Here is an 11,725-nt window from a genome sequence, read left to right as displayed (position 1 = left end):
CATTCTTGGGACCACATTTCCCATCATCTCACTTGTCATCTGAGTGCATGGGCCATGAAAATTGGTGTGAGATCGATCACCTTTTGGCACCCAGCCATCTCCTGCTCAACCAGCCCTCTGAGCACAGGACTGGCACAGCTCTGTCTCCCAGGGCCTTGCAGTAGAGCTGGTTGAAATGTGGTGGGTACTTAGGAGCCAACAAATGCCCGAATTACTCTGCAAACGTACTTCAGCTCTTGGTGGCTGTCCCAGGCTGTACTTGCTGGGAGTGTTCTCTCTCCTATCATCCATATTGTTAATAAATACACTAAACTTTATCAGCCCCATATGGACACCTGAAGGATGTCACTAGTGACCAGCCAGCAGCTGGACTTTGTACCGCTCATCCCAACTCTTTGATCCCCACGGTCTGAACAGTCTTCCACCCATTTTATCACCAACCTTGTCAGGCTGTAACTCATTGATTTCGCTACAAGGATACTGTGGGAGGTGGTGTCAAAGGCTTTGCCAAAGTCAAGGTAATAAACGATGTGCACTGCTTTCATGCTTTGAGGAGGCTGCCCTTGAAGTACAACAGGCTCTCCTGGGCCCCTTTGCTCTCCTGGGCAGCTTCCTTTGGGATCCTGCCAAGCAGATCCCTGAACGAGGTGCAGTCTCCTGAAGGCAAGGGCAGTAATGCTATTTATCCTGCTGACTTCTTGCAGGATTTAATATTCCATGGTCTCATGGTTGCTTGCATGCAAACTTACCCTTCACCATAATGCCCTGGACCAATTCTTCCTTGTTTTTGAATAGCAAACCCAGAGCATCTCCTGTAGTTGTCTCATTGATCACCTGTGTCAAGAAATGGTCTTCAGCACACTTCAGAAACCCCCTACACTGCGCCCCATCCTAGAGTCCTTCCAGTTAAAGTACACCCATGAGTCCTAAGGCCCGTAATTGTGCGAGATGGCTCCATTGACTTGCCCTCCTAGTCTGTAGTGTCTACCACAACACTGCCTTCTCCTTGCCCAGGACTCAACTGGCTCAGCACCTGTCCCATAGCAAAGCTCTGGGCCCTCCCCTGCATAAGTCACCATCACCACTCACACTTTCCAGCCTCTCTTTCCAGAAAAGCCTATGTCCCCCTGTGGCAGCTCTCCAGTCTTGTGAACCATCCCACCACGCCTCTGTGATCCAAAAAGAAACCACAATTCTGCAGCTGTGTGGAGGCTACTGATTGCCCTGGTTGTTCCCCATGCTGCATATGCTTGTTTACACATGCTTGAGATGAACCCTGAGCCATGATGCTTTCACAAGGGATGTGCAGGATCATGCTGCAGAGACTCCAATGAGGGGACCTCTGCACACAATGAGCATTTTAGTGCCTTTTTGGGCAAGGGGCGTCTCGAGGCCCTGGTCCCTGCGCACCAGCGCTGACTGCACAGTCAGAGCACTCCATCGCTGCTGCAGCAATTGCTCCATTAGGAGCTTTCCTCTGATCACGCTGAGATCACAGATCAAACCGTGATGGGTTTCCTGCTGCTTTTTAGCTAGGACTAACTGTCATGTGCACGAGCTTTATTGATCTCTGATGGCAGGGATGCCAGGAGCGCATCGCTGGGCTGTTTCAGGAAATACTTCGACTGTCTCCATAATTGTGTTTGCATTACTGCTGCCCCACAGGCTGGAAATTCGAGGGTCCTTGCAATATTTGTGCTTTCTGCCTTGTAGTTGAGCTGTATTCTACAAAAACCAAGGTCATCATGCTGGCTGCCATCTGCAGTTGGAGAAAGATTGTTATTCGCAGAAACATAAATGATTTTTAAAGTCTCAGGTCACTGTTTTAGGCTAATATCTGTGACAACTGCTTTCTGTAACGGAAAGCTTGACCTAACCTGAGCTTTCCCAAGCTCCAGTGGAACAAATAATCAGTCTTGCAAACAGAAACACAGGTGGTTTTTGTTCAGGAGTTGCTTCTCCTTTGACTTGTCCGTACAAAGAAGGTGGTGACACAGCTTTAAACAAACTCTTCCAAATTTGCCCCACGAGAATGCGGCAAGACTGGATGGTTTACTGTAAACTGCGATCCCGCCTCGGCTGTGGGAGAGGGGCACCCAGACTCCTGAGCCTCACCCAGCCCTGCCCTGCGGAGGGCACCACTGCAGAGGCTGCCACTGGCAGCAGGGGCAAAGAGGCCTCTGAGCTCTGGCTTTGGAGAGGGAGGAGGAGGAAGAGGAGGGATGACTCTCAGCACCACTCCCCCAAGGCTGAGCAGAGCAGAGGAGGAGCTTCGGGTCTGAGCCAAGTCCCACATTCACAAGCCAGCAACTGCAGGGAGAGAGGAGCAGAGAGGCAGAAAAAGAGAGTGTGGAGAAGAGGAGAAAGCAAGGAGAAGTGGAGAGCTGCCTGAGAAGGGAAGTGAGAGAGAAGAGAGAAGAGAAAGAGGCAGAAGCAATCCTGGGACAAAAGACAAAGACCGTTGACCAAGAAGACCAGGCTACAAAATGGCATTGCTCCCGTGGCTGGTGTCCCAGCTGTCATCCTTCTGGAGCAACATTTCTATAGTGGGAGTTTTTCTCACAGTCTTTACTTTACTTCTTGACTTCATGAAGCGCAGGAAGAAGTGGAGCCGTTACCCACCGGGCCCAGTGTCGCTGCCCTTCATTGGGAACATGCTGCATGTTAACTTCAAAAACCCCCAGCTCACCTTCAAGCAGGTGAGTGACAAAGCACCCTTCACACAACAGTGGGCCCAGGAGGGATGGGGATGCCCTGGCACGACCTACCCTTGCACAAAGCCAAAGGGCAATGCCCTCTACAAAGTCCAGGATGAAGCAAGTCACTGCCAAAGGACACTGACCTGGCCCATACAGATAAATAGATAAACACACACTGACACTTGCCAGCGTTCATCTCCCAATCTCCGTGTGAGCTGAGTGGGAGATGCTGTTGTGCCCACAACAACGGGTGATGCTTGCTCTGTTGTAGAGCTGGCCACCCACTTAACACATGGGCCGGCGTTGGGGCAAGGGAACAGGGAGATGTACAAACAAGGGCGGAAAAGCAAATATCTGTGGGTAGGGATGTGGCTGCAGGAATGGCAGACTTCCCTGGCAGTTACTCGAGCACGCTTACAGGCATGTGACAGTTTCAGTGTGAGAGATCAGCTTGTGGGATTTGCCCCAGCAGCGGTGCCCAAAAATCTCGGCAGCGTTCCTAATCAAAGTCAGGGGTTAGCTCTTCTCAAAGGAAAAGCACAGTGCAGCTTGCAGCAGATAAATCATGGGGGTTTTGTGTTTCAGTTTGCAGACTCCAAAAGCCTTTTCTCTAGGATGGCACTGTCTGTCCAAAATCTGCCTAACAGAGAAACTAAATACAGCATTTGTATTGTTTCCTTGCATGTGGTCCAAAAGATCACTATTTTCAAATCACATCAAATCAGGGTCATGCTATCCACAATCTTGACCAGTAATCACTTTTAATTATGTGGTTTTAGTGCCAGTGAAGTGCTAATTCCCTTTCCAACCTCACTGCAAATACAGTTGTAAGAACTTCAATTTCTTGCATTGCTACAGTGCAAAAATGAATTTGCCTACCTTTCTAACAACGAAATAAAAGGAGACAAAAAAAAAAAAAGGAAAAAGAAAACATGGCGCAGTCTGTGGGGCATTGCTGCTATTGCAGTGACCTCCAACAAGAAGCTCCTGAGCGCTTTGCTCAGTGTCACTGACTGACAGGGGAGCTTCAACCTTCCTGGGTGTCTGTGTCCAGTCAAAGGGCTCGTCTACCCAGAGGAGAATGAGCTCCATGGCAAGCTCCCATGGTGAGTGCATGGCTTGCAGGCTCACCTGTGCATTACGTCTCTTACAGATCACAACAGATGCATGGTGTGTGCCAGTTGTCAACCTTGCTATGTGTGTACGCTGCTTTTAGGGAGAAAGTTGACCTGAAACTCCAGCGTGGACTTGCCTCTTCCCCCTGTGTTTCTGGGAACCGGGCTCTGGGTAGATCTTTAGGGAGAAATGTATCTTTAAAAAAATTACATATCACCTTATCATCAGTATTTCCTTCTAGCAGAAGTAGACTAGCTCAAAACCTGCCGAGTCTTTCAGATCAGAATTAAGACAAGTATTAGGAAATAATTCATTGTGGAGCATGCAGCCTTTGAAAATCCTCAAAGGGTCCTTTGACCTTGTGATGTCGGACAAAATCCAAAATACTTGCACAGTGGTCATGGCAACAGTTTGGCCAGGATAGGTGTATTATAAATCTTACCACTCACTGAGCACTGATCCCTGCTTCGGCTGTTTGGCACCGCTCTGAGCTGTTGTGCTGCAAAGATGAAGGTCAAAGGTCAGCTGAAGGTCTCCTAATAAAAGCACCTCAAAAAAAATCACCAAATAGTAAAGGCCCTAAGGAAGGATATGATGGTATTTTTGATGTTACATTCAGCTCATTTTCAGGGATGTACTTTTTCTATCTTGGCAGCTTCACAAGAAGTTTGGAAATGCCTTCCATCTCCAGTACTGCTGGTCCAACATGGTAGTACTGAACGGGTATAAAATGGTGAAGGAAGCCCTGGTCCACAGAGCGGAGGACTTTGCTGACCGGCCATACTTTCCAATATATGAACATCTGGGTTACGGACGTAAATCTGAAGGCAAGTCCCTTGAAAATGGACATTCCCTGCTGGCTCTAGCACAGGGAGGACTGGGTGGATGGAGGGTAGATGGAAGATTTTCTCAGTATGGTGCCGCTTTCTCATGTCCCTCTGGTCAATCTCCCTGTAGGTCTGCCACTCTTTGGCACAGTAATCCCATTTTAGAATTGCTGTATGAACAAGCTGTACAAGATCAGGCTCTTTCATCTGTCCACGCAGACCTGTACCTCCAAACTCACATTTGCTATTCTCTAGCAAATTTTGCTTGATGTTCAGGGTCAGAGCTCCTGACATTTCTTGCTTATCCATAATTCCAGGACTTGTTATGGCAAGATATGGGCACGTCTGGAAGGACCTAAGGAAATTCACGCTCACTACCTTGAGGAACTTTGGCATGGGAAAGAAATCCTTGGAGGAGCGAGTGACGGAGGAAGCTGGATTTCTGTGCTCTGCAATCAAGGCTGAAGAAGGTTTGTCCCATCCAGAAGGATGGGGAAATCATAGAAAAAAGCAGTACAGTGATGCAGAGAGAGGTAGCACTACAGCCACTGTCATCTGCATGCAGCGCGCTCTTCTTAAGCAGATGCAATGTTTCTAGTCTATATCTGACCCAGCTCTACCTTAAAGCCACTTCTGCTTTATGCAGTGGGGCTACTGTGACATTAATCCATTTGAAACAGGAACAAATAGGAAATAAATAGAAATAAAGAGGCAAAGTATAATTATTCCCAGAACTGGGTAACTATTACCTTTATGAAGCTTAGTGGAACATACTGACATTATCACATGCTGTAGAAGTGCAGCTGAGAGTTTTCACAGCATGTCACCTGTCATCTAGACACAAAGCAAAGTGTTGTCTGTCAAGTCACAGAACAACCCTGCAACTCAGCTTTTCTTGGGAGCTTTCTCCTTTAAACAATGATCAACCAAATAGCAGTAGGAAATGAGATTACCTTCACTTCCTATTACAACGCATTTGTTCTTTTGAGTGGTTTGGGGACTTTTCTCTTGAAGGCATCAGGGAGGCATTTGTGAATCCTTGTTGCTGACAGGTAAGGTTCAACAGCTTGGTGTTGCTTAGCTTCATTGCTTGGTCTCCATTTCCACTTTTAGGCCGTCCTATCGATTTACGTTTTCTTGTAAATAATGCAGTCTGCAATGTGATTTGCACCACCGTCTATGGAGAGCGTTTCAACTACGGTGATGAGACATTCAAGAAGTTGATACATTTGTTTGAGGACTTCTTGAAAGAAGAAACTGGATTCCTGCCTCAGGTAAACCAAGAGCCTAATATGTTCTGTAAGAAGCTGCCCTCTGTTGCTTGAGAACATTGTGTTTTCATTATTTTTCTTTTTTGCATCACATAATGTCTTACTTCTCTCTCTCTCTGGTTCTGACATCTCAGCTTCTTAACGTGGTGCCCATTTTGTTGCGCATCCCTGGAGTGCCACAGAGGGTCTTTCCAAAGCAAAAGGTTTTCATGGACTTCATAGATGTGCTCATAGAAAAGCACATGAAGACCTGGAACCCTGCTAACACCCGAGATCTCACTGATGCATTTTTAAAGGAAATGAAGAAGGTAGGGTTACACCAGCAGAACCTTGGGGTCCAGCTACAATTCCTCTGCCTGTTTAATCTTGTTGATAGAAGCTGACTTTCCTCATAAAGCTGCAGAAAAACCCTTACTAACTAATTTCCTATTTCTTAAATCCATGTTGTGTTTTGCGAAGAAAGGTGCTAACTTCTTCATGCTGTGCCTTTCTTTATTATCTTAAGAGACCGTATTATCTGCTGATGTTCTTGTCCCTGTTTGCTACCTTCTGTTTGCCCTTGGTGTCCAGTGGCTCTCTTCTTTTCCAGTCTACGCTATTCTGAAGACATTTAACAGGCAGTAGTTGAGAAGTCACTAAGTTTATGCCAGGGGAGAAGCCAATACGCAAAATTCTGGGTTTGTCTGTGCTTCAGTGACTGATCTCTAAAATCAGTTACAAAACTGCAGCAACAGCCTGGGGTTTTGGTATCATTGCCCAGTCCATAGCCTGCCTTTGAACCAAGTTATGACTTGGAAAGACAGCATCTTGGAAAGATGCATGTCTTTGAACTGCTTGCTAAGAACTGGTTCCCTACAGATCACATGAGGGCTTAAATCTGAACCTCACTGAAATTAAAAGGAGACTTTCCTTTGATTTAGTCAGGCATGAAGTCAGTATAAAATCAAAGGTACTTGCATCAGCCTATCCATCCACCATATGTTTCTGCACATGGATTCACTCAATTTCAAGTGCCAGATGAGCAATAGTAGCAAATTCTGCCTGGGAGTTTCTTCTGCCATTCGAGTCCTCAGGCTGGGCTGCTGCTCTGCACAGCAAGCCCAGCCGTGCTGCAGGCACTGGGCACCTCCAGTGCATGCATTAGGCCCCCTGGCTCACATGGGCAGAGCAACGTGACCTACGTTACTCTGCACCCAGCAGTATGGTTTGGGGCGGATGCAATCCTGACCTTGGTGCCTCGTCACATCTCTCTTCTGTTCACTAAAGTCCCCTGATAAGCCAGCCTGTTAAATCTCTCTGTGGGGTTAACTTTGGTCAGGTAAGCCCCATAGCTCCCTTGCCAGAGATCTTTTATTGGCATAACAGTTGAGTCTTAAATGCCCTTATTAATTGCTATCTGTATTACAACATCATCAAAATATACAGAATAACTTAACAGAAGCTAGTCCCCAGGAAAGGAACATATAAAGAGGATTAGAAAAGACAAGCAGATGAACTCATGCAGAGAGCTTGTCGTATCTCATATGCTAACAAATTTGAGCTCAATTAGCATTTGGATGGGAGGCCAGTTTTGCTGAAATTGGTGTTGCAGACTTAATAGGCAGCAATGATACCCTGATTTTTTTAAAATTTTTTTTTATTGTAAGAAAATAGCAGGGCAGAAGCAGCAAGAATCTGTAATGCATAGCTATAGATAACCCCCTTGAAACACTGTTAATTTTGTATTTGCAACATCAATGCAGCCTCCTCTCTACTGCGTGGGTTTTCTGCTCTGATCAAACCTGAATAACTGTGTTCAGCCTTCTCTGAGGGAGGATGTTACAGCAAGTGGCAGGGGCCTGCTGCCTGGTTGAGTTGAGAGCACAGGGTGTTTACCTCTGTCCTTGAAGGCAAGCGTAGCGTTCATCTCTCAGGATATGGCAGGTGACTGACGGCCTTCAAGTACAGGAGGTAACAGGGTTACCGAAGTCCATCAGTCATACACAGACCATTGCCCGTGTTGTGCCCTGCTCTTCTAATGAACTCCTTGGTCAGCAAAAACGGATCTAGTGCTTCTCAGCACTTCTCTGGGAAAACAGTCTTCTCACCCAGTGAGTACCCCAGCTCCAATCACCTGCTTGATTGCTCTCCACAGGGTAAGGAAGCTGAAGAGAACGGTTTCAACTATAACAACCTTCGTCTGGTGACCGCAGACTTGTTTGCAGCTGGTACTGAGACCACCTCCACCACTCTCCGGTGGGCATTTCTGTACATGCTTCTCTACCCGGAAGTATATAGTAAGTCAGAAGATGGGCAGAGGTCTGGCATCTCCCCTTCAACCCTCATTTTTCTGCAAGGAGACTGAGCACCTCTCCATGGTTTGGGGATTTTGCAAAGAGGAACAGCTTCGGTGATTTTTGGTCTAGCAGAAACCAGGAGAAACACTTCCGAAACGCAGCTGTTCTGGCAGGGACTGGTGGCAGGGGGGAAAGCTCTGATAAAAAGATGAGTTAGAAGGGCAAGTTCACTCTCACCTTCATTTTGAAAGCTACTTGGAGGCTTTCAGTGGCCAGAGTGCCCTCCTTCTAGTATTTGGAATTGACATGAATCTGTTTTAATTCTCTAATGCTGCATACCCTTTCAGCTGCATAGAGGAGGGATAAGGTATCTTGTCAAGTCACAAGACCTTTATTAAAGACACTGTGCACATCATTATACAGATGGCTCTGAACAAATGAAAACAAATGTATTCCCCTCCAGTTTCTGTTCCTTTCTCTAGTCGCTTGTCCTGCTCTCACCTGGTGTCTACAATCTCATGGTGCCAGCCTTCCCACGGCTTGTACGAGCCCCTCCTGTTTATCTAAGGGCTCTCTAATTCCTTGGCTCTGCTGCTTTCAGGTAAGGTCCAGGCAGAGATTGATAAGGTGATTGGCAGAGAGAGGCCACCCACCATGGAGGACCAGGCGAGCATGCCCTACACCAATGCTGTGATCCACGAAGTGCAACGCTATGCCGATATTGCTCCTAGTGGACTGCCTCACGTGACGTACCGGGACACCGAGGTGCAAGGCTTCTTCATTCCCAAGGTGACTGTGGCCAGATAGGCAATGTGGCATCCTCTCCCTGTGCAGACACCAGACCTGGGGTGTGGGTGACCCCGTGCAACTCTGCAGCGTTGCACTTCCAGCCTCAAATCCCAGTCACCGGCGAGCACTGAAGTAGGTCATTTTGAAATGCTATGACCAGGCAGATGGTCATGTTTGTGCTCTAGGTTTGGGCTGGCTATGTGGAAACCTGTGGTGGTTTAGACAATTACTCTATCACCCAATGACTTCTGCCCACCCATGGGGGACAATTGGAAAAAGGAAAGGAGACCCATGGGTTGAAAACAGATTTCATAAAATAAGAAGAAGAAAGCCCAATATTAATAACAGTATTAATATAAAGTGCAGAGAGTTGTACTTAGCTGATATAGTGGGTAAGCCTCAGGAGTAGAATGGTGGGAGTCCCTCTTGAGATGTCAGCCATCAAAGAAAGTGAGCTGTCCCCAGCAAACTCACCAGTTTAGAGTAAGCGTGACATTTATGGTACAGCATCCTTTCTGTTGGCCAGCTTGGTCATCTGCCCCAGGTTTTACTCCCCCCCAGTTTCTTGTAAAGAAAAAGTTGGGAGGACAGGTGCAACACCAACACTGAAAACAGTCCTTGATTACTACGGCAACCTGCATTCCAGTGTTGGCAGAAATACTAAACCGAAGTGTCTTACCAGCTTGTTCCCACTGAAAATGTGTGCTTAAGTCTTTTTAGAAATGCTTTAGAAATTATTTTAAGATTCTGTCACAGTAAACTGGGACCCTATGTCATTGGAAAAGTGCCCTGCTTTACCTCTGTTTTAAATAAGACTCAGAAGAGGAGATTGTTGCCTTATTCTGAAACATCAAACGATGGTTGCTGTTAGATGGGAGACCCAGACCAGAGGGGGCAGCACTGATCCCTTATGCCAAAGCAATGCTGCTGTTCTCACTTCAGTTCTTTCCTTTTGTGGAGGAGCGCAGGGGACAACAGTCATCACCAACTTGTCTTCCGTGCTGAAGGATGAGACAGTCTGGGAGAAGCCAAACGAGTTTTACCCTGAACACTTCCTGGATGCGAAGGGGCAGTTTGTGAAAGCAGAGGCCTTCCTGGCATTCTCAGCAGGTAAACCTGAGGGAAGGATCCAGCTGCAAGTCAGAGGCACAGCTGGAGGAGTGATCTGCTCCGCCTGTGGCCATGCCAGTGTGGTTTAATGCCCTTTTTTCACAGGCACTTTCTACTCTCTCTCTTGTAGGTCGCCGTGTCTGCCTGGGTGAACAGCTGGCCAGGATGGAGCTCTTTCTTTTCTTTACCACTCTCCTGCAGAAATTCACTTTTGTATTGCCCGAAGACCAGCCCAGGCCACGGGAAGATGGTCAGTTTGCCTTCCTAAGGTCCCCACTCCCGTACAAGGTGCGAGCTATCCCAAGATAAGCACGCACTGCTCTCCTTTCACTCGCAGACCACCACCATTGCAAATGCTGTCAGAAATGTTGCAGGCCTAGGCAGGATCATGCTGGGTTCCACTCAAGACCTCTCAAGTCTGTGCAGATGTTCCCAGCTGTGTAAAATAATGATCTGACCCAATGTATACAGTTTCGCTTAACTCCAGTCCTGGATCTGGAATCAGCCATGGCAGGTTACGAATGATGATCAAGTTTGCAAGTACACATATGCCTCATCAGCCAGCGCTGCTGTACCTTGGGCTCTCACTGGCTGCAGAAGCAGGTCACTGAGCACACAGCTGCTGAAAAAATGATTAATCCTGAATTAGTTTACTGCACTGCAAGGGTATCCTGGGTAAAGGACAAACCTGGGGTCTTGCTGGTTCTAGGAGCAAAAAAAACCTTGGAAACATCTGTAAGGTACTCCTGGCCCACTCCCTTCCTTGTGAGCGCCATTGCTTACCCAGCCATGCTCTGCCTCCTGTGCGGTGCCGTCCCACAGCAGCGTCTGCCTCTGCCTGGTGCCTGGGGGAGTCCAGCTCCAGCTCAGTTCCTGCAAAACTCATCCGTGGCCCATCAGCAGATTTGACACGTGCATGGTTAGTGGGCAGGGAGACAGCTGCAACTCCAACAACAAGGTGATGTTTAAATGCAGTTTCAGACCAGAGCTCCTGAAACACCTTACCATCCAGTAAATACAGACCCTCTTTGTTCCTTCCCCTTTACTGAATACTCCTGTGTATCGCACACGTCTTGCCTTGCCTGCATTTATAGCCTCAAAGAAAGTAAGGTTTAATCCAGACAAAGGTATGTCTGACAACCCTTAAGTCACACTCTGCCTCCAGTGGGAGTAAATACCTAGGAGGAGTAGATAAATAATCCATCTGGTGTTGCAGCTGCAGAAGCAGGTGATTTGTGAAATGCATAAATTCCTATTAATATATTTCAAAAGAAATCGTGGTGTTTAGATTTACCATTTTCCCTAATTAGGTCCTGAAAACTGCCCTTTTCCAGCATTACATAAAGTCAGCTCTTGGGCAGGTTTGAAACTCACAAAGTGGTGGAGTTATGCTGTTTGAAAAGGTACAGCTGCAGATTTCAGAGCTACCTTTCTCTTTTTTCCTGCAATATTCCTGACAAATTGTTTTGCAAGGTTTTAAGATACATTGATATTTAGATTAGTAGCAACTACCTTTTAACCATATTGCTGAAAAGACCATAGCATAAAGGAGCTTCTATGCATAATCACAACTAAAGAAAGCCACATTTACATCTATCTTTCTAATACTAATTTTGGAAGCTATGAAAGCTATTGAA

The 11,725-nt window shown here is 46.8% G+C and overlaps 1 protein-coding gene across 1 annotated transcript; it reads left to right on the top strand.

The window, feature by feature from the left end:
* The first annotated feature begins 2,486 nt into the window (after window positions 1-2,486).
* Window positions 2,487-10,397, top strand: LOC104544992 (cytochrome P450 2D14). Its single transcript, XM_010190003.1, has 9 exons — window positions 2,487-2,699; window positions 4,471-4,642; window positions 4,960-5,112; window positions 5,756-5,916; window positions 6,048-6,221; window positions 8,048-8,189; window positions 8,791-8,978; window positions 9,947-10,088; window positions 10,219-10,397. Exons 1-9 carry the CDS (start codon window positions 2,487-2,489, stop codon window positions 10,395-10,397), a joined length of 1,524 nt encoding a protein of 507 aa, XP_010188305.1.
* Window positions 10,398-11,725: the final 1,328 nt, after the last annotated feature.

This window comes from Mesitornis unicolor, unplaced genomic scaffold (genome assembly GCF_000695765.1).
Source record: "Mesitornis unicolor isolate BGI_N332 unplaced genomic scaffold, ASM69576v1 scaffold13678, whole genome shotgun sequence".
Classification (NCBI taxonomy): Eukaryota; Metazoa; Chordata; class Aves; order Mesitornithiformes; family Mesitornithidae; genus Mesitornis; species Mesitornis unicolor.
The sequence above is the reverse complement of the archived record's forward strand: the minus strand, read 5'-3'. Positions and strand labels throughout refer to the sequence as shown.

Excerpts from the sequence above, each read along its gene's own strand:
- LOC104544992 (XM_010190003.1), top strand. The coding sequence starts at position 2,487 with ATGGCATTGCTCCCGTGGCTGGTGTCCCAGCTGTCATCCTTCTGGAGC. Across the intron at positions 5,917-6,047 it reads AAACTGGATTCCTGCCTCAG|CTTCTTAACGTGGTGCCCAT; the intron begins GTAAACCAAGAG and ends CTGACATCTCAG. Across the intron at positions 6,222-8,047 it reads TTTTAAAGGAAATGAAGAAG|GGTAAGGAAGCTGAAGAGAA; the intron begins GTAGGGTTACAC and ends TGCTCTCCACAG.